General features: G+C 34.8%; 2 protein-coding genes across 3 annotated transcripts in view; both read right to left on the bottom strand.

Moving 5' to 3' along the window:
- Positions 1-12,921, bottom strand: part of LOC115214756 (neprilysin-2-like) — a 214,764-nt gene extending 201,843 nt beyond the window's left edge. For both annotated transcript variants that reach the window (XM_036505432.1, XM_029783780.2), the window contains exons 1-4: positions 12,813-12,921; positions 10,758-10,889; positions 5,710-5,814; positions 10-87 (exon numbers count right to left, since the gene is read on the bottom strand). In XM_036505432.1, coding sequence (XP_036361325.1) covers positions 10-87; positions 5,710-5,814; positions 10,758-10,889; positions 12,813-12,878 — 381 coding nt within the window. In that variant the 5' untranslated portion in view covers positions 12,879-12,921. The remainder of the gene's footprint in view (positions 1-9; positions 88-5,709; positions 5,815-10,757; positions 10,890-12,812) is intronic.
- A 1,352-nt stretch (positions 12,922-14,273) lies between these two features.
- LOC118764384 lies at positions 14,274-21,169 on the bottom strand. The gene is made up of 5 exons (XM_036505152.1): positions 21,004-21,169; positions 16,829-16,912; positions 16,049-16,245; positions 14,500-14,622; positions 14,274-14,294 (listed from the first exon to the last, which is right to left on the bottom strand). The coding sequence occupies exons 2-5, from the start codon at positions 16,863-16,865 to the stop codon at positions 14,274-14,276; spliced, it is 378 nt and encodes a 125-aa protein (XP_036361045.1). The 5' UTR covers positions 16,866-16,912; positions 21,004-21,169.
- Between the last annotated feature and the right edge of the window lie 490 nt (positions 21,170-21,659).

Here is a 21,659-nt window from a genome sequence, read left to right as displayed (position 1 = left end):
TTGGCTTACATTTTCATATCTTTTAATCAATTTAGCTTCCGCCTGATGTGAATGTTGGGAACCTACATGGACTTTCTTACTCAGTTTCTGAAGAATAATGACATGCTCCAAATATTACGGGAGAAAAAGCAATATACGAATAAACACTGTGAAATATATACACATACAGACGTACACACACACGCGCGCGCACTCACATAAACACATGTATTAACAAAGTGATGCACGCATAGACAAGCAACACATTACACTTCATAATTCGTGCGCGTATATAATATATTCTACAGTGTTTATGAATATGAGTCTCTATAGGGCTACCTATATATTTCACAATCTTCTGTTTACTATTCATGCATATTATGCATATATAGCGCTTTTCCGTGACACTTCACCTCCATCTTATGAGGAGAACTGTTTCACTAAGCTGGGCCGCCGACCAGAGGAGAAACTTCAGGTGTGGAAGCAAGGTCTAGAATCAAAGGGCCTTAAAGTCAATTTAACAAAAACCAATGTCTTACTAAGTAGGAAGGCAGACAAATCATAAACCCCTTCAGGTAGATGGCATGCTCGATCTATAGAAAAGGTGTAGGGAGAAATTCCATAAGATGTAACCAGTGCAAGCTATGGACACATAAGATGTGCAAGTAATATCAAAGGAAGACTAACTGAAAATGTGCAAAACACAGTTTCCGTCACAAGTCAGTGGGGAGGGGGGATAGAAGTAATTAGTGGCTTCCGTTACCTAGATGACCGAGGAGTAGCGGGGGTGGATGCTCTGAGAGCGTAGCTGCTAGAATAAGAATAGCTTGTGCAAATTCAGAGAGCTCCTACCTCTGTTGGTAACAAAGTGCCTCTCACTCAGTGTGAAATTTAGGCTGTATGACGCATGTGTGCAGACAGCCATGCTACACTGCAGTGACACATGGGATATGACTACTGGGGACATGCGTAGGGGTGAAAGAAATGAAGCTAGTATGCTCTGCTGGATGTGTAATGTTAGTGTGCATACACGACAGAGTGAAGCGCCCTGAGGGCATCAGAGGTGGTGTGCTAGAGAGATGACTGTGCTGGTATGGTCATGTGTTGCGTGATCGTTGCCAGTGTCACCTGACTGGCATCCGTTCCGGTGGCACATAAAAAAGCACCAATCGAGGATGGTCATTGTCAGTGCCGCCTGACTGGAACGTAAAAAGCACCCGCTACACTCTCAGTGTTTGGGCATGCAGCTGTAGAAACCTGGCCAGATAAGATTGGAGCCTGGTGCAGCCTCCTGGCTTGCTAGTCCTCAGCCAAATCATGCTACCCATGCCAGCATGAAAAGCGGATGTTAATCGATAATGATGTTTATATAGAGACTTTACGGCGACTAACACGTGGAAAATATTATGAGCATATCGCTCCATTTCTTTATACTTGTTATTTTCCATCTAGACTTAACATTCTCTTGCTTCCTCTCTGCAATGGTCTTTCTTCTCTGAAAAGGCATTAACGTATACCTTCTTTCAATGTTTTCTGCTGTAGTAGAAAATGATAAATATATATGTGTTCAGTACGTACATGTGTTTATGTATGTACACATAGTGAAAACTCTCCAAATCTACATATTTCCAAAAGCACTTCTATTTTCAAACTGTATAATACATTTCTCATATATTTTACATTCCCAACGATTACCTTTTCCATGTGTATTAATATATTACCGTATAATGCCTCGTTTTAGAAGCTTTGTGCAAGACTAAATTGAGATGCACAGGCACTCAACTATTTGGATAAATAACATATATCGAAATTCTGAATATATTCCATTATTAAAATAGATAGAGATAGATACATGCGTACGAACATAAACGCACAAGCACACACATGCACACACTCACTCACGCACACACACACACACACGTAGATACACAAGCAATAATTCCCGGCGTTGCCCGTGTGTTATGATCCACGGTGACGTTGTATTATTTGTTCCTCTCTAACGAGCATAATTACCGTATAATGCCTCGTTTTAGAAGCTTTGTGCAAGACTAAATTGAGATGCCCAGGCACTCAACTATGTATAGGGAACTGGATTACTGGCGTAATTGAGATAACTGTTTGTTGAAAAGTAAAGTGAGGAGGATACAATTTGCAAGGGTCTGCATAAAAGTTTTTTCTGTTCTTAAGAAGGGTCACAAACTGTGTATTGTTTGATTGTATAAAAGGATGTCGTTACGATTTTGCACTGATTTCACTTTATTTCCCACCATCTCCACCGCGAATTCTTAATTTGTAACGTTTTTCGAATTTCACTCTTTTTATCCATGTAGCAAAATGCAGAGATTACGAATCTGGAAAATATATTTTTTCTAAACTTTAATAATTCTTAAAGAAACACTGACCACCCCTTCCAACATCTCACCCACCCATCAGCTACTCGCTTTCAAAAAAACTGAAACTTCTCAAAGTTTCATACATGCGTAGAATTGTACTGAAATAGCAGACGTAACTAGCGAAACCAGTTCGTGTAATACAATACTGTCATTTTGGTTCCAATAGAAAGTGTGAACTTCTTTTCACTTTCTAGTGAAACCAGTTCGTTGTCTTTCAAACGACTATAGCTGATTGTTGAGATAAAGTAGATATCTGAATCAAAACAGTTTATTTGGTAAACGAAAGATTACTGAATATTTTGATACCTTATGCCTCAAAATCGTCAACTTTGTTTTCGAATGCATACGGATTATACGCACTCACACGCAAATTCCCATTGATATATGTATATATATATATATATATACATATATGTGTGTGTGTGTGTGTGTTGTTACATATATGTGTGTGTGTGTATGTATGTATGTATGTATGTATGTAAGTATGTAAGTATGTATGTATGTATGTATGTATATGTGTGTGTGTATGTATGTAAGCATATATAACATAAATGAATAACAAATGAAGGACAGGAGTCAATCCATTAAACAATTTTAAGATTGCTATATCTGAAAACATTTCCTCTTGAAAAGTTTGTTTCCCTTTATTTACATTATACCTAATACATATTTAATATTTCTTATCGTTACCTCTTCGTAATCTTTAGTTATGATCTAACAAACAAAACACACATTATTTTGATATTTTTATATTTATTTTTCCGTCTATTTTTATTCTTAATGTCACTGATATCTCTTTCAGAAACTTTTGTCATAATCTTTTTATATAATATACCTTTCTTTATTTGTTACCTTATATATATTTTTTCTTATCGCTATAATGTTAAAGCTCAGCTATGTTATAGTAGGTCTCTACCCGCTTTCAATGCTTCCCTGCGTTATGATTTAAGTTTTTGCCACCATATCTTTCATCCCTTTATCGTTTATTAATTTTCTCTCTTATTATTGCGGTAATTAGTAAGAGTTGGAGGGAATTTCTTCCTTGTTTGGTCTATTTTTATAAATTTTATAATTTCCCTCTACTTCGCTTCACAATAACTTGTGAACTGGGTCCATCTTAAATGACCTTGATAACATAGTAGACTGGAGCTCACCACCAAACATTTCATTTCAATTTAGAGGTAGATAATGGAAATAACCTTTATAGATCTCACAGACAAACGTAGTCATGGCTTCCTTTATTGTTGGAAGTGGGGATAATCCCTGGATGTGGCTTATTCCTTCCCTTCGTAATAATACATTACTAACCTCAAACACACAAAAAAAAATTTCGTCAGCTGAAATAGCAGCAGAATGTTGGCTGCGGGAGCTTTTAAAATTTTCAACTATTTTGAGTTATTTGGAATATGCTTCCTTCTAAAGTATACGTTTGATAGAAAACAGTTTCTTTCGAACTGATTTGATGAATTCATTAGTCAATTTAAGTAGTTGTTTGAAACGGCCATAATGGATTGACACCTATCCTTCATTTTTTTATATATTCATATGTTATTGACTTCTGAGAACGTACACGTCGTTTATTCGGAAGTTTATTATGGACTGTATATTTAATAAAGTGTGCATGTGTGAATATACTCTACTGAATCTAATTTTCTGCAAGGACTACATGAATTTCACTCTGCCGGTGGGTATAAACCAAGGATGATATTTGCAAGCAATTGTTGTGTGTGCATATTATTCCAAATTAACGAGGTGCACCAACTTAATGAATCTCTCTCTCACTCTCTATGAATGATTTAGAAATGATAGCATATATATATATATATTTATATATATATTGTATAGAGGGCATTATTACACATAAATGCCTCACACTAAGAGGGACAAAGTCATTACTACCAAAATTATACTAATCATACCCAAATGCAGTTTTTCAAAGCAAGACATTTAAAAAAATGAATTTAGTTCTGTATCACCGTGATTTCACATTCAACTTTACGTCTTATGATCCTCAGCAGAACTGATTCTGAACACATCATAAATAAACTACCAACCTTACGTAGCGTAAGGTTGGTAGTTAATTTATGATGTGTTCAGAATCAGTTCTGCTGATGATCATTAGACGTCAGTTGAATGTGAAATCACGGTGATACAGAACTAAATTCATTTTTTTAAATGTCTTGCTTTGAAAAACTGCATTTGGGTATGATTAGTATAATTTTGGTAGTAATGACTTTGTCCCTCTTAGTGTGAGGCATTTATGTGTAATAATGCCCTCTATACAATATAGATATAATTAATTTGTTCAAAAGAAAAAAATTATTTTCGAATTCTTTTCTTTTATGAGGTTTTCACGCTAGCTGCCCGATAATTTCTTGTTAAGATCCCTTATTAAGAGATTATCCTTAATTGTTAAACTTATATTTATATATATATATATATACCTATGTATATACACACATATATACGTATGTAAAATTATATATATATATATTATTTAAAGCATCTTACGATCGTTTCGCAGAAGAGTTGTCCCTATCATGAATTCCTATATTGATAAGCATTATTGAATATATATATATAGATATAGATATAGATATAGATATATATATAAATCTCTAGTTAAATATATTCAATAATACATATCAATATATGATTTCATTGATGTAATAACGAAATCCTATATTGATATGCATTATTGAATATATTTAACTAAAGATCTATATATATATATTTAAATCTTTAGTTAAATATATTCAGTAATGCTTATCAATATAGGATTTCATGATAGGGACAACTCCTCTGCGAAACGCTCGTAAAATGCCTTAAATAATCAATTCAAAATTTTAAACTGTCATATACATTATATATTTATACTTATACATATTTACATATATTTTTATACATATTTATATTTATATATTTATATATCTTTAATGCAACCATCAATTTTCACGCGTGTATATCTTTCTGAAAAGTTTTGATATTGATTTCCTAATATTAATAATAATAATAATATATATATATATATATATATATATATATATATATATATATATATATATATATATATATATATATATATATATATATATATTCTTATGTATACACATACACACACCCATACGGACGCATGCACACACATACGTATACAAACCCGAGCACATACTCACGCACAGACATATATGCAGGCATTATTTTACCACTTTCTGTTTCGCACTCTCACTATTCCTTCCGTACATTAATTCTTTATTCTTTATAGTCTTCCCCTTTTAAACTGCTTCGTCGATAAACATAACAGCGAAGGACTGATAAAATTACATTTCATAATTCTTACCTTAATTATATTCTTGGCATTCTCTCGAGATTCTTGGGTTAACCACTTCCTTTCTGATAAAATCTTTTCCAGAGATCTCTCGAGATATTTCGCTATATCCTTTGCCTGAATATATTAAAGGTACAAAAGATATATATATATATATATATATATATATATATATATATATATATATATATATATATATATATATATATATATTTACTCGTATATATATATATGTATCTCCATATATATCGTTGTGTGAAGTAAAGTGTTTGTGTATATATGGTTATGTGTTTCGGTCTTCATCTGTGTATGTCTGCGTCTCTGTTCATATAACCTATGTACCTATCCGTCTGTATGTTTATCCATATGCTTACATATATGTGCATATACATGTACATATGTGCATACACCTACAGACACATATACATCTACCTAAATAACAGCCCACTAACTATTCTAATCTACCTGTATAAACTGTGGGTATGGGGGCATGATGTCTACTATGTATATTTTTTATTTAGTATTGGAGAAGTTTCATTTACGAGGACGTTCTCCTGTATTTATCTGAGTGTTGGGTCCTTTGGGTGCTTGGATAAGATGCGGATGTCAAGTTGACCCAGGTTACATCCATGTTGGTTCTTGGCATATTGGTAGAGTAAGGAGGACTGTTTGTTGTCTTTCTATTGTCTGGAATGTTCATTTAGTCGTTCTGCAATTCTCCTAGATGTCTCCCCTATGTATGTCATGTTACGTTCATGCCTTTACAAGCACTTTCAATACACTTTATGCTGTGAAGTACATTTCTAGATCTACAGTTAATGCCAGGGCTAATCCTACATACCATGCACTATTTATGGGTGCATGCGGTATTCTCAAATGGGCAGTCCTACATACCAGTGATTTGATGGAGTTCCCTGGCATTTCAGCAATCTTAATTTTGAGTTTGGTCTCTTTCAGAGATTTGCTATATCTACGGGCTAGTTCTCCATGGGCTGTGGCCTCTACAAACATCACTCCATGATATTTGCCGGTGTTATACCACCTGTTATCCCTGCTGGCTTTGTCACACGTTCTTTGTATTCTATTCCACTCTTTGTTTCTACAGCTAGGGCAGGTACCACTGGTATCATTATATATATTATTATCTAATTTCTTTCTAGAACCCCCGTATATTCGAACCTTGTCTTTCAGATAATATCCAGAGAATTACATGCGATGTATGAAGTTCTGTATTTCTTTCTTTTTTGTTTTTCTTTCGTCTCATAGGGTTTGCATAGTGGGGGCACGTTGTTCATTATCCTAAGTCTGCTATCAGTATGTTAATTGTCATGTTGTGTGACAAAGGTGAGTTCTTGTTAACAACATATTTCGTGGCTATGGGCTTCATGTAGTAGGAGTGGAGGAGCTGCACTCTATTGTTTATAGTCTCTAACCAAAGTTCAGTATGAAGGACGAGGAGTCTATTGTAGGGGTGCCTAGTAGGGTAATCAATAGTTACCTTGATACCTTGATGAATGGAGTTAGCTACTTGTTGGATATTCCCCATTACGTTACTCTCAGTTTCTAAATTACCATTACTAGAGTCGGTCTTAACTATGATAGTAATGTCATCTACATATCTACTGTAGAGTAGAAGCGTTGGGGATTGTTCTGTTAAGGAGTGCTTAGGTTTCTGTCCCACCAGGTCATGAAGAGGCCGGCCACATCTCCAGCCAATCCGACACCGGTGGGTGCACTTTGAAATTGTATGTATAGTGCTTTGTTAAACTTTACTATGTTGTTCTTCAAGGTGGTACTTCAGGATTAGCCCTGGCATTAACTGTAGAACTAGAAATGTACTTCACAGCATATGATGCAGGGAAGGTGCTTGTAAAAACATGAACATAGCATGACATACATCGTGGAGACATCTAAGAGCATTGCGGAGCGGCTAAATGAAGATTTCAGACAATATGACGACAAAAAACAGTCCCCCATACTCTACCATCATCCAACGACCAACATGGAAGAAATTTCATAAATATATTATATTGATATTTATAATATTTATGTAAGTAATAATGAACTAATGAATTTATTTATTTTGCATTACATGCCTATACATTTATTGATAGAATAAATTTTAGATTTTAGTTAAAACATTTGTTGATTATAATTTAGATACTTATTTTTAAATATTTTATAATTATTAGATGTGAACTTAAATCTAAAACTATGAATAGTGATTATTTTGTTAAATAATTTGGTGATTAAATATTGGACTATAAATGTGTTAAGGATATTCGAGAGTTTATTATGTTTTTTAAAGCCATATTATATCTTCAGAGATAAATACATATTTCTATCTATTTTTTACCTTAAAAATAAATATTTAACATAATAAATGGGTTGTATGAAATAATCCTAATTTAGATAATGGATTTCTTTTATAAGAAAAATTATTATTTTATTTATTTCTTAAAAAATATTGTTTACCTCTATTTGCTAATTTATTTAACTATTATCATTAACCTGAAGATTGACATTAATTTTTGTTCGAATTTATTTCATTTGATTTTAAACTTAATTGTAATTCGAATTAATATTATAGCCATGAAACGGACGTAGTGGTTTAACTTATATCATAATTATTCTTTTTATACTTTGGAAAAAAAAATACATATATATATATTATATATTATATTAATTATGTTTATACTATTTGTTATTTATGTATTGGTTTATGTCTATCACTATTTCAGTTGCATAATAGTGGTTATACCTGTAATTCATATTTTATATATTTATACTGTGAAATTTGATTTAATACTAATATATATACATATCGCTTTTTAGCAAGAATATTATTGAAAGTAACTTTCAAATTTCTGACTGCTGACCCATTAATGGGCTATGGTACAAATAATTTTATCTTGGGTTTATGTAGTTTCTTTCAAGTTAACATTTTCCTGGGTAGCCTGGGTTCTGTTGAGTGATAAATAAATTGTGGTAGCAAGTTGTATCAGAGAATTTTTATTGACTATATTTAACTAAGTGTTACTTTTATAGAATATTACTTCATGTAGAACTGTTCCTGTGTATCATCTTCTAGATAGGATTTCGCAAATTTCAGTGATAATCTACATCTCAATATAAAAAGGGGAAAACGCATTCACCATTGTGACAACTGACTAGACCTTCTCACATTCATTCTATTTCAACCATTAAAAATCATTCACGTAAAAGCTAACATACCCAATAGATATTCAACATTCATGCAAAAATAAAGATCATATTAATAAATGATCAAATCCAATAATAATCAAATCGAGTTACAGTTCTCGTAACCAACAACCTATCAACGTTTTTTTCTATAGCCATATGTCTTATAGGAGACATACATACTTCAAAAAGGGCTACATGAGTGATACCGATAGCGCTTATACAAATTTAAGCAAAAAAAGTTCCGTAACATTTGTCACCACAACCTACCATGGAACCTAACCATCAATCAACAGAACTCCGATTACTCTGAAAAGGATTTACTTTGAGGAACTATATAAAGCCAAGATGAAATTAAATGTCACTGTCCGATGATTGCTTCGCGGCCGAAAGTTAGAAGTCAATAAATATTCTTATTACACAATAAAACGATTTTACTCAACCAGTTGTATTGCGTAAACCATCAAATTAATGTGAACAAATTTTTAAAACATAACACAATCATTAATATATGAAATATAAGTCGGTAAGCTGGCGTAATTGTTAGCGCGCCGAGCAAAATGTTTGACGTTATTTCGTCCGTCTCTACGTTCTGAGTTGAAACGCCTCCAAGTTCGACTTTGCAGCCCATCTTTTCAGAGTCGATGCAATGAGTACTTGCTGAGTACTGGTGTTGAAATAGTTGGGCTTGCCTCAAGTTATAGACCGTTATAGATAAATAGATATGTAGATAGGTATCACACGTTTCAAGAATATGAAGTAAATCTTTTGAGAAAAGCAGCTTCAAAATAAAATTGTTTTAAACATGCTTTTTTTCTCAATAAAAGCAACCTAAAGATGAACATTTTCAATGAAAGCCATCTTAAAAAATATTTACTTTCTGAAATAAATATGAATTTCGAAGATATTTCAATAACATTCTAATTTTTCTATTGTTGTTCATATTTAATGTGTATATATTTTGCATGAAGAATAAGATTTCGATAAACAGATAAGCAATATAAATGTTGCATTTTGATATTGTAGCTTCATAAAAACAATGACTGTCAAAGTAATATTTATTTATTTTTTATTTGTAATTTAAACTAATGTTTAATTTTGTTCTATTTCTAATTTTTAAAATAATTTAAATGCTATTCTTTCTCTAAGCTAAACTGATTATATTTATTTTTTTTTTACATTTCAAATTTAAATTGTTATTTAATTTATCATTTTTTCTATTTCTAATTTAAACTAATATTTAAATTTCTATGCATAATATTTCTAGCATTTGGAAAGATGAGAGTTAATTTTATTTTCAGAAAATGGTCATAAACAATTATATTTGATTTTCGATAAATTTGACCCGTAATTCATAGGTATATGATAATTTAAAATGCAATCACATTAATATTTTGAAATTATTTTTAAGAATACGTAAAATTGATGATATAAAATATTTCAATAGTTTAAAGCCGAATTTAGATATTAGATACTATTTATGTAGCGCTTCTGCCGTTCGGTATTGAGCATGTATCTGTCATGGGAGAGACAGTTTTCGAGGAAGACAGATTTGCCCATGCATTCGAATCTCTGATAGCTATCACAGCATGTGCAAGTCTGCTTACTTCGGTCAACACAAATTGATAGCAATTCCGATGTAGGTATTCATGTCAGCGTATAACGATCCGGAACAGATATTGCAATGTGCTTTTCTAATATGTCGAGCACTCTGTCGCCCCTAATTGCTTTAGCAAAAGACAAAGTTTGCAGAGAATCAGAATTAATAAGGCAAGTCCGTCTATCCAAACCTCCAATAATTCTGCAAATTCCCAGCTAGATGTCGCTTACCGTGTTTCGTATATGAGGAATATAATTACCTGTTCTTGCACCTGTTTATCGAAATACTTTTTACTATACAACCATCCAAGCACGTCACTTGCCAGGTATGCTATATCTAAACAAGTCTTCTTTTGTGCCGGAATCGATGACAAGTTACTGTTTGATTGAGTCTAAAACATAAATAATATAACAAAAATGATGTAATACAAACAAACACCCACGTGCATTTCAAATTCCTAAAATACAAGATTTTTCTACCTCAAAATAGACACTCATTCGATTTTAACAGCAAATTACGTAAAGTGAAAATAATTTGAAAATATGGAGTAATGATACTGTTCTATATTTTGGAGATGAAGAATTCTGTACATAATTTACATTATTTACATTGGACGACCGAGGAAAACCGAATTTCGTCACCCACTTGTGAAAGCAATGATTAACATATAGAGACGAGATCTGGAAAAATTTGAAGAGGCAGTTCTAAACAAAGGTCTCAACATTGCGACAACCATCAAGCGCATTCCATACTGAGCAACTGAGCAAATGTGTGAAGATTTTGCCCCTCCTTTAGGCTATTCTCGCACTATTCAGGTGCATATTTAAGATGGCGTTCCAATCGCCACCTAGAAGTAAAAAGTGAGACGTCCTAAGGAAAGCCTTGATATGTCTGAAGTAATGTGGTTGCCACGCCCTACTTAGAGCGTACACAGAAACTAATAAAGTAGCTCAATTTTCATGAGCTGTTGGGATTCCAGTGGTTTTACATTAGAGGCGCGTACGTCTTCAGGGAAGCTATCCCTAATGATTTTATATATTTCAATAATCATTTGCAGAAACACCAATGTTCCTGGCACTTGAAAGTTGCTGGTACGAAAGATCACTCCGTCTCTCTCTCTCTCTCTCTCTCCCCCTCTCTCTCTCCCTCTCTCCCCTCTCTCTCTCCCTCTCTCTCCCCCTCTCTCTCTCTCTAGACGTCCTTTCTCTGGGCTATGAGGCCCATCAATTGTGTCTGCGCGCCCTCCAGCCTTTCGGGTTCGATCAAATGAATTCGAGTTGAAGACTGGTATCGATGTAGTCGACTTAATCCCTCCCCTGAAATTGCTGGACTTGTGCCAAAATACCTAACAAATATAAGCAGATTTGAATAAAGTTAGGGATTTTATGAATTGTGTCGATGAGCAAATCCACATTGGTAGAAGATTAATTTTCGCAACGGGTCCCCTTCACTTCCAGGAGGATTATTACACCAATAATAAACATGCTCGTGTTCAATGTCACATCTTCTTTACTATTATTCACTTAGATAGCAACTTAAGGAAATTGTCGACTGTTTGATTAACAGAATGGTGTAACAATCATTTAGATTTGTGGGTTCAAAATCTAATCATTTCATAAATAATAATATGAATTTTAAATTTTGCGAGTTTATTTACTAATTGTTTTCTCATATATAAGCAACGTTAGATACTTAACTGCCGCACATTGTGAGGGGGATTTTCTATGTAAGTCTAATAAATACATCTCAAATGTAGTCAACCTCATAAATTAAGAAAATTCTCACATGAAATTGTTTACGTGCGAGAGTTGAAAGTGAGTGATACTGGAACAATTATAAGTGAAAATGATGTTGTGCTAAATTCGTTCTCATTATTTGGATTGCATTTTACTTTCCCTAAAACCTAGAACCGATGAGATGCTTAGAACTATTAGAACAGTGATATTTCGATTTTCCTCAAGATCCAGTTTCGAAAATGTAGATAGCAGGAGTCCGGATTGAGTTCTGAATTGTTTGGACATGCACCAATTAACTTCGATGCCGACTCCTACAATAACTCTTGTTCTACACTTAATATATATCTTTCATATTCCTTCACACACACATACACACGTGTATTCACTCATATACTGGGGTGCGCAAACGTCTATGCAACTTATTTCCTTTATCAGTGTTATGATAGAAAGCAGCTTGCTCAATTTGTCATGCAGTCAACTAGTACCCGGAACCGTATGATTGTGAAGCAAACTTCTTATCCACCCACTCTTATTGGTATCTGATAAAGTGAAGATAAATGAAAACTAAATGAACTTACATAATTGGGTGCAATTCCCAGGTTAGAAATTGAATCCGCTAAGTACATTCCAATAGTTGGTATCATTCCATAGAATTCTTGTAATAGTTGAAGAAAAGCGATGTTTATAAAATCCCTTAATAAAATCGAAAACGAAAATTAAGATAAGAAAAAACAAATTTACATACATCTTTGTAGCGACTAAAGTTTAATTACGTTAATGAAAACGGAGACCATAAGTTTTAAAGTTCTAACCATTGACATCAATTTTCTTAATACATATTGCGTCTACGCACCCTATTTTATGACTCTGTTTAAACAGAGTGTTGGTGACAACCAGATTATTCTCAGTACAAAACGTCAAAAGAGCAACTTCATTTATATTACATATTCTAATCACATATCGATCAAAAACAGGCCATGAAACATAGCCCTTTCCAACTCTTAGCATTGAAATCTCCCAATATGCCCAGCATGTCAGAAATTGGTACTTTTCCCAATAACTGTGCGAGATCATCGTAAAACTGCTTTAAATTTTTATCAACATGGAACCTGGCTGGTTGTAATGTCAGTTTCTTGTTGACGTCTTTTCTTGTCTTTCCATTTTCCCTCTCTCTCTCTGTCACTGCTTTGTGTTCCCTCTTTTACGGTACGTCGCCAATCCCCACGGTTGCTGGTAACTACTTCCCAATTGCTAATATTGATGTTGCAGGCCTTCATGTCCCTTTTGCAAAAGTCCTTGAATCGTAATAATAATGTCTGTGTAGACATATAATTCTCTGTCGTTATTTCAATGAATTGTATACATACACTCACAAACATGCATGCATGCATATATATATATATATATATATATATATATATATAGAGAGAGAGAGAGAGAGAGAGAGAAAAAAAATTAAATTTCTAAATATCTCAGAGAGATATAAGCAGTGGTGGAACGATAGAGCAGTGGTATACTGTCAACTTAACGTGATAGTCCCATAAAGAGAATCACAACACCGCTATTTAGCCCTAGGAAGCATCAACGCTTTCTGTCGGCTTTGACACGTTTCCTGTGTCATTTTACATTCAGTCATATATCATCTATACGATTTTAGCAAAATTAAGTAATGTGTAGTAGTAAACAGAAGTATGATAAATACACAGCGGAAAGGATGGTACAAATGTGGAAGCTGCCATATTAATTATATAGTTGAGAAAAGAATATAGAATATTTGATTATAAAGAACATAAAAAGCAGTAATACTATAAAAGAACGTGAATGCGGAAGCCCTTTGCACAAAGAGAGTTGTTTTAAAGTGGCCCTAGGAAAGAGAAGAAAATGTAGCAGGACAGTGAATAAAGGTAATGATTATGGATGGAAGAATTGCGTTCGTGGGTATAAAGTAACCGTGGCTGTCACAGCATTTCAGAAGGATGCTGCCAAACATTTTCTTAACAGGGGTTCAGAGTGCTAATATTCCGGAGAAGACGGATGGTTTACTGTAGGTAGACGTAACCCTGAAATACAGCGCATAACGTTGCGGAAAACACGAGACAAATGTTTCGTCCACACACACACACACATAATGTATATATACGAAAATGAAATGATATTCGTCAAACTCAGACATGCCACTGTGACAATTATTAATACACATTACAAATAACCACGCTCAATAATAAAGCCTGCGGAAATGAATAACATATGAAACAATTGACTTACTTGTGACGTTTGACGACAGAAGTTCAAAATTTTATCAACTCGATCAGGAGAACCAAACATGAGACCAATAGTTGTAATGGTACGCAATAAAATATATACATTACAATTCAATTTCAGTCGCAACTAAAGAAAAAGTATTAAAAATGTCAAGTTAATTAGTCTTGAACATTATTGTGCTTCTTGCATTATTAAATTTGGATTACATACACAACACGCACACAATCACAATCGCACACATAAATACGCTGACATACACACACACACACACACACACACACACATAGACATTTATTCCAGTACACTTTTAGTTATCTTCATCAATTAACTGTGACTTAGATACGAGGGGCAGGTGAAAGTTAAGAGATGCTTATATACAAGCTGGAGCAAAAAGATCCTTCACATTTGGAGTGGGCACTGTGCAGGCTGTAATGAAGGTAGAGAGGCGTAACGGGTCTCATTTGGTGGGCTAAGTCCTACTGTTTCCATTTCCTGTGTTAACTATTATCCTACCTGTAATCTTCAGAAACCACCTTGTGTTAGATACGTGAACGTTGTGGCTTTGTAGTTCAAGCTTATTATAGCAACCTATGTATAATTATGACGCATTCACCGTTCGGTAGACGCTTCGCGATCCGTCCAGGTGTTGCTGTACCAGATTAGTAAACGTTTCGTATTTGAATTTCTAACCTTCAAGCAATTGAATCTACATTGAAAAGAAAATCCCCCGAAAAACCTACATCGAAAAGAAAAATTCTTGGAGATTGTTTTCTTCTGGGGCATTCATCAATTCGGGGAGTCATCTTTGAATTTCAAGCTATTCATTATCTAGTTGGTTCATTTCTCCTGCATGTCCACCCACCACAATATTAGGATTCACTGTATAGCTTTCCTGTTCCTCATCCTGAACAGCCCCATTGTCACTCCCCTGTTCTTCCTGTCTACCATTCGCCGTGCTTTCAAATTCTACCTCTCTGATTTCTATTCCGACCATCCTTTGTAGCCCAGTCACAGACACTCTCAGACTCTCACTAATCCGAGATATTTCTAATCCAGTTAAGTAACCCTTCCTCCTAATCACTCTCACTTAGCTTATTTTCTGACAGAAGACACGTGTCCTTTTCCGTTCAAAATATCAAGGTACGTTGGCCTCCTCCGCGACTACTTTGTAGATACTAAATTTTTTAATTTTTGTAGAGATGCTCGTTTGTATATCCTATCAGAAAGACTGTAGTGTTTTTGCAACGAAATAATGTTTATATTTTTTAATACTCTGGGAGAAAAGAAAGGACAGAAAGGAGGGGGTAATAGTTTCATATTTTCACAGAACATTGAAGATATTAATGTTCTAAAATTCACAATTATCATTACTATCATTATTATTATTATTATTATTATTATTATTATTATTATTATTATTATTATTATTATTATTATTATTATTACTATTATTATTATTATATTAATATTTGCATTATTATTATTTTCAAATAATCACACATATTAAAATCCCCAAATTAGACCATTGACTGATTACAACAACGTAACTTACTCTGATTATTGTATGATTACTCTTTGGGTCGTCCAAAATATAATATTGCAACCAAGGCAGTTCACCAGTCACACTAATAAGAGTTCGCAAAGTTGTAGCGTGGTCACTTGAATATTTATTTCCTGTAATTATCGGGACACCTCCAAGTTTCTCCGATAGTCCGTACATAAAACTTTTCATAGTTTTCTCTATTGTCACTGAAATAGAATATACAAATCATTTTTTACAATCATTACTTCCACAAAATAACAAATAAAAATTCCGTAAATTTTTTATTTGAATGTCTCTCTCGAATCAATATGAACGTAACTCAAATTAAGTTTCGAGGACGGGAAACACATTAACGTAATCTAGCAAAATATCCAAGTATATATACATTTTATAAATGTTGATGCTATATTTAGGTGTTGATACTTCTTTATACCATTTTGCATATATCATGTCTTCGTGAGAATCAAAATCTAATAATATAGTTCTATATTTAATAATACAGTTTTATATTTAATGCCCATGGGCATATGGCGTAGTGGTTAAGAGCACAGGCTACTAACCTAAAGAGCTTGAATATTAAAAAAAAAAATATAATAATAACATCGAAAAATACCTTAGGAATGAGAACCCAGATTCGAAATTTCCCCCAAGACACCTGATGAAGGCTGCAGGGTATATCAGCCGAAACGTTGTGTTAACAACAAACAAGATGAGGACAAATATCGTCAATTGTAAAATAATGTATATTTATTATTATTTCATCTTCACATGTATGTGAAAGGCACACACCTTTGTCCGTACAAGATCTGTAGAACTTTCTAACCATCTTAACTGGCTCGATGGTGGACTCCGTTGTTGTTTCTTTAAGTAAACCTGTTGGATAAAACAAAAATATCGTATCTCATAGTGGCAATATAATCTGGCTTTGATAAGTTTTATGGCTTATTTTATATACTTATTTATCTGTATGTACATATTGAGAAATATAAAGACCACACATAGAGAAGCATCCCATTTTATTATGTGGAGTAATACATATACTTGTGAATACTTGTGATACAGGCGTATCGATTGAGGACCCTTATCAACAGAGTTAATAATTGGCCGAGGCTTTTTCAACTATTTTCAAACAAGATGATGGTCGTGAACCCCCTCCATTTGATAGATCGGTACCTCCAATGCCTAGATTGGTCATCACGCGGGACGAAGTCAAACGTGTTATTCAAGGCCTCGATGTCAACAAGGGTCACGGCCCTGACGGCATACACCCACGGGTTATCAAATCGTTGGCTCCGGTCATCTGCGAGCCCTCAACACGTCTATTCAATATGTCATTGGCGACGGGTGTTATACCTGCGGACTGGAGAACAGCGATAATCTGCCCAATTTTCAAGAAAGGGAGCCGCGAAGACCCGCTTAACTACCGACCGGTTTCCCTTACATCAATAATCAGCAAGATGTTCGAAACCATCCTTAAGAAAAGTATGATGCTCCACCTCCAAAACACAGCCTCTATCTCTGATTCCCAACACGGCTTCGTGCCGAAGAGATCATGCTTGACCAACTTACTGGTAATGGAAGAATTAGTGACGCGCATCCTCGATGATAGTGATACTGTTGACATCGTTTTATTGGACTTTGCCAAAGCTTTTGACTCGGTAAACCACCGCCTATTACTTGTCAAGCTTCAAGCATATAGTTTCCATCCGGATATTGTACGTTGGGTTGGTGCCTTCCTCTCAGATCGCTCCTTCCAAGTCCAAGTTAATGGTTCGCGGTCCGACGTCTCCAGTGCGAGCAGTAGCGTGCCTCAAGGTTCAGTGCTTGGGCCCTTATTGTTCTTAGTCTTCATAAATGACTTGCCCGTCGACCTCACGCAACACACCCTTCTATTTGCCGACGATATCAAACTGGTCGCTCCTCGCGGTGATATAGAGGATCTTCGTCGATGCCTCCACCAAATTTGGAAGTGGTCTAACGAATGGGACCTGTGTCTGAACGTATCAAAGTGCTGTCATCTGCCTGTTGGCTCTCCTCCTGCAACTCAACTTGATTTTGAGCCGGGTCGTCTGCTGCTGGAGAGGACCGATCAGGTAAAGGAGCTGGGTATCTTGGTGGATTCCTCCTTTTCGCCTTCGGCCCAGTGCGTCCATGCTGCCAACAAAGCACGCAGAATTGTGTTCTTGATTCGACGGTCATTCGGAATGCTCACAGCAGCCATATTCCTACCACTCTATGTCACGCTGGTGAGACCCATATTGGAGTATGGGATTCAAGCGTCTTCTCCTTATCTCCTCAAAGACATACAGCATCTCGAAAGAGTCCAGAAGCTGGCTACCCGCATGGTTCATGGTCTCAAAAAGTTGTCCTATGAAGAAAGGCTGAGGACGCTCAACTTTTATTGTCTTGAAAAACGCCGCCGCCGTGGTGATCTCATTCTCGCCCACAACATAATAAGCGGAAAGTGTAACCTCTCGAAAGAGCTGTTCTTCACTCCTGCTCCAGAGCGTCGGCTGCGGGGACATTCCGAAAAGCTCTACCTGCGACGATTTCATCTCAATCGAAGGAGAGGAGCTTTCTCCGTCCGGGTTGCGGATCCGTGGAACAAGCTGCCAGACGAGATGGTGAAGATGCCGACGACCGCTTTGTTCAAAGCCTCCCTTGACCTCAAGTGGCCTGAACTCTTTACATGAACACCACCCTGTACTTAACTCCATGTCCCCCTACATGGCCTTGCTATTTGCTTTTGAGCCAAATTAACTAACTAACTAACTAAGTCGCTAAATACACTAATTAGTTAATTCATATCAATATTAATTAATTTATAAGCTATATTTATTTAAAATTTCTTCAGTTATCTAGAATCAAAAATAAGCTTAGGATGCGGAGTTATTTAACTTGAAATTACAATTCAATGCATTTGAAGAATGAGCTTCAATTGCTGGTTCAAGAAATTATTAATACAAACGTTCAATCTTTAATAATATTAACAGAAATAAGAGCAATAATTTCTGTCAAGGATTTATACTGCTTCTACAAATAACATTGTGTGTTTTCAACGATTAAAATTATTGTAAGGCACAAAATAAGGCACAAAAAGAAAATGACTCTCCCCAAATACAATAGTTCATTTTTAGTTATCAGAAAAAAAATCTTTTGAATATTAATTCTCCTTTTCCCTAAATTGATGTCGGTGCGCATCGAAGTGAAATGTTTATTTTAGTTATTTTTGTTTGTTTTTGCAATATGTTTCTATTTTGTGGTTGATTTGTGTCATGTAAGGGTGTATTAAATGCCGAAGTACTTCCAAATTCCTACAAGATTAGGAACATCTACATGGCTAAATTTCATTCTAAATACTAGCAGGGAATAAAATGAAAGGTAATTTCGTATTGCCGACACATTCAGAAGTTCCACCTTGTAATGGTGATCAGTGGAGGAAACAGGGAAAGGGAAAATGTGTGACAAAAGAGTGAAAATCTCGAAAGTGATTGAAGAAGCGAAACCATATTAGTAGGTTGCATTAAATAAGCTTGATAAAGAACGTGTTGGAGTCTGAGCAATTATTGCCTCAATACTACATTTATATATTATCTATTTGTATAAAGCTAAATATAGTCAATTTTGTAAGAGAATGCTCACCGTAATATATATTGTTGCAGCTTCATACAACTTACGAAATACTGCCAAATACTGTTTCCGATTTCTGTATAGAGAATGTGCTGAATGTATGGTCACCGCGATCTTGATTCTTCAAAACCACGACATAAATCTGGTGACCACAAGAACCTTCATATGATGTGATCACCATAAAAGAAAAAGCGTGCAATGTTAGCGAAAGAGAAATAGAGCTACAATTCAACTTGTAAATTTGCATCAATGCGGAATGTTGGGAAATATATCTAGGATATAAAATTTTTTTCAATCAATTATCTGTGAAATCTTGTAATCTGTTACAGAAAAGACATTTTAGAATATAGTATAAAGGATTTTAAAAAAAACATAACCAAATACCTATCACTGTATAGATAATTAATGAAACCAAAATTCACTGCGGACTACTTCACTTCTAAAATCTATGCTCATTTTTATAATACTATTTATACAAAGATATCCACTCTCATATAATAAATACCGATATTTCAGAAACAATTTACAAACTATCAATGATGCTTTTAATTGTCCTAAGCCTGGAATTGACGGCGTATTCAGAGTATTCAGAGTATTCTCATGGGTATACTGGTATAGCTGTTGGGATTCAAGCTTTCAGATCACATTCAGTACAAGGTTCCTTCTGTGTATATCAGTTCATATATCATTTCTGTCCTGACGAAGAATAAAATTTAGACCTGGATGCTAATGGAAAATTTTATAATTACATAGACAAGCTGAGGTGAAATAATCCATCGACTGTATATTTTCAATGAACACAGAACCGTTATAATAATAACGTACAAGGCGGCGAGCTGGCAGAAACGTTAGCGCGCTGGGAGAAATGCTTATCAGCATTTCGTCTGCCGTTGCGTACTGAGTTCAAATTCCGCCAAGATCGATTTTGCCTTTCATCTTTCGGGGTCGATAAATTAAGTACCAGTTACGCACTGGAGTCGATGTAATCGCCTTAATCCCTTTGTCTGTCCTTGTTTGTCCCCTGTATGTTTAGCCCCTTGTGGGCAATGAAGAAATAAGAAATGTTAGCACCCCGGGTGAAACGCGTAACGTTATTTCGTCTGTCCTTACGTTCTGAGTTCAAATTTCGCTGAGGTCGACCTTACCTTTCATCCTTTCGGGGTCAATAAATTAAGTACCAGTTGCATCCTCAGACCGATAAAATCAACTGGCCCTTTGTCCCAAAATTTCGGGCCTTATGCCTAGCGTAGGAAAGAATAATAACGTATAATGCATTATCACCAGTCAGTAGCCACAAATTTTATTGTTAACTTATAATGTAAATTAATACACACGAATAACTTATTCGTCAGTTGAATCCTGCATTTCTGCTTCCACGCCCATTTCTCTTCTGTAGTCCGGTCTTCCCTTATAAGGGTGGGATTCAATATATCCGCCACAAGAGTGTAACCAGAAATCATCACACGGCTTCTTCTTCTCATCCATATTTCCCAATATACGGTAAACTGCTAGATTTCACGCAATTACAAAAGAAGTATTTTATAAAAAATGAATTAGTAACACATGAATGGTTAATGCAACTGAGAGAATATTAATGTATTTTGTGATGGTAAGAAACTCTCAAAACAGCTCAAGTTCAGGTATTCACTGAAGAAACACCAATCATTTAAGTGTTTCGGCTCTTAAATAGTTACATTCTAAGTAGGCTGATACACATCCAGAATGAGGCTATTTAGCTTTCACACTTTCGGGGGTAGATAGCATTAGTTTAACGCTGAAGTTGATAAATCGTCTTGAATGCTTCTCAAAATTTCAGAACTTATGCTTCTTGAAGAAAAGCTATATTCAGTGTTAACTATCTCTTTCTGATATTGAAATCTCGAATATGTAGTGAAACCTGAGGTTGTACTTATCGTAGTTTACAAGAATACTCCCTATATAAGAATATTACCGTCACATAAGGTGGATTTGTTTCTTCATTTTACATTTA

Source organism: Octopus sinensis, linkage group LG8 (genome assembly GCF_006345805.1).
Source record: "Octopus sinensis linkage group LG8, ASM634580v1, whole genome shotgun sequence".
NCBI lineage: Eukaryota > Metazoa > Mollusca > Cephalopoda > Octopoda > Octopodidae > Octopus > Octopus sinensis.
The sequence above is the reverse complement of the archived record's forward strand: the minus strand, read 5'-3'. Positions and strand labels throughout refer to the sequence as shown.

What these genes read in the sequence shown, in the direction of transcription:
- LOC118764384 (XM_036505152.1), bottom strand. Translation starts at nt 16,865, where the DNA reads ATGGTTAGAAAGTTCTACAGATCTTGTACGGACAAAG. An exon ending in CAGATCTTGTACGGACAAAG is followed by an intron (nt 16,246 to 16,828) that starts GTGTGTGCCTTT and finishes ATTCTATTTCAG; the next exon opens with TGACAATAGAGAAAACTATG. An exon ending in TCTGTCGTCAAACGTCACAA is followed by an intron (nt 14,295 to 14,499) that starts GTAAGTCAATTG and finishes GCTGTATTTCAG; the next exon opens with GGTTACGTCTACCTACAGTA.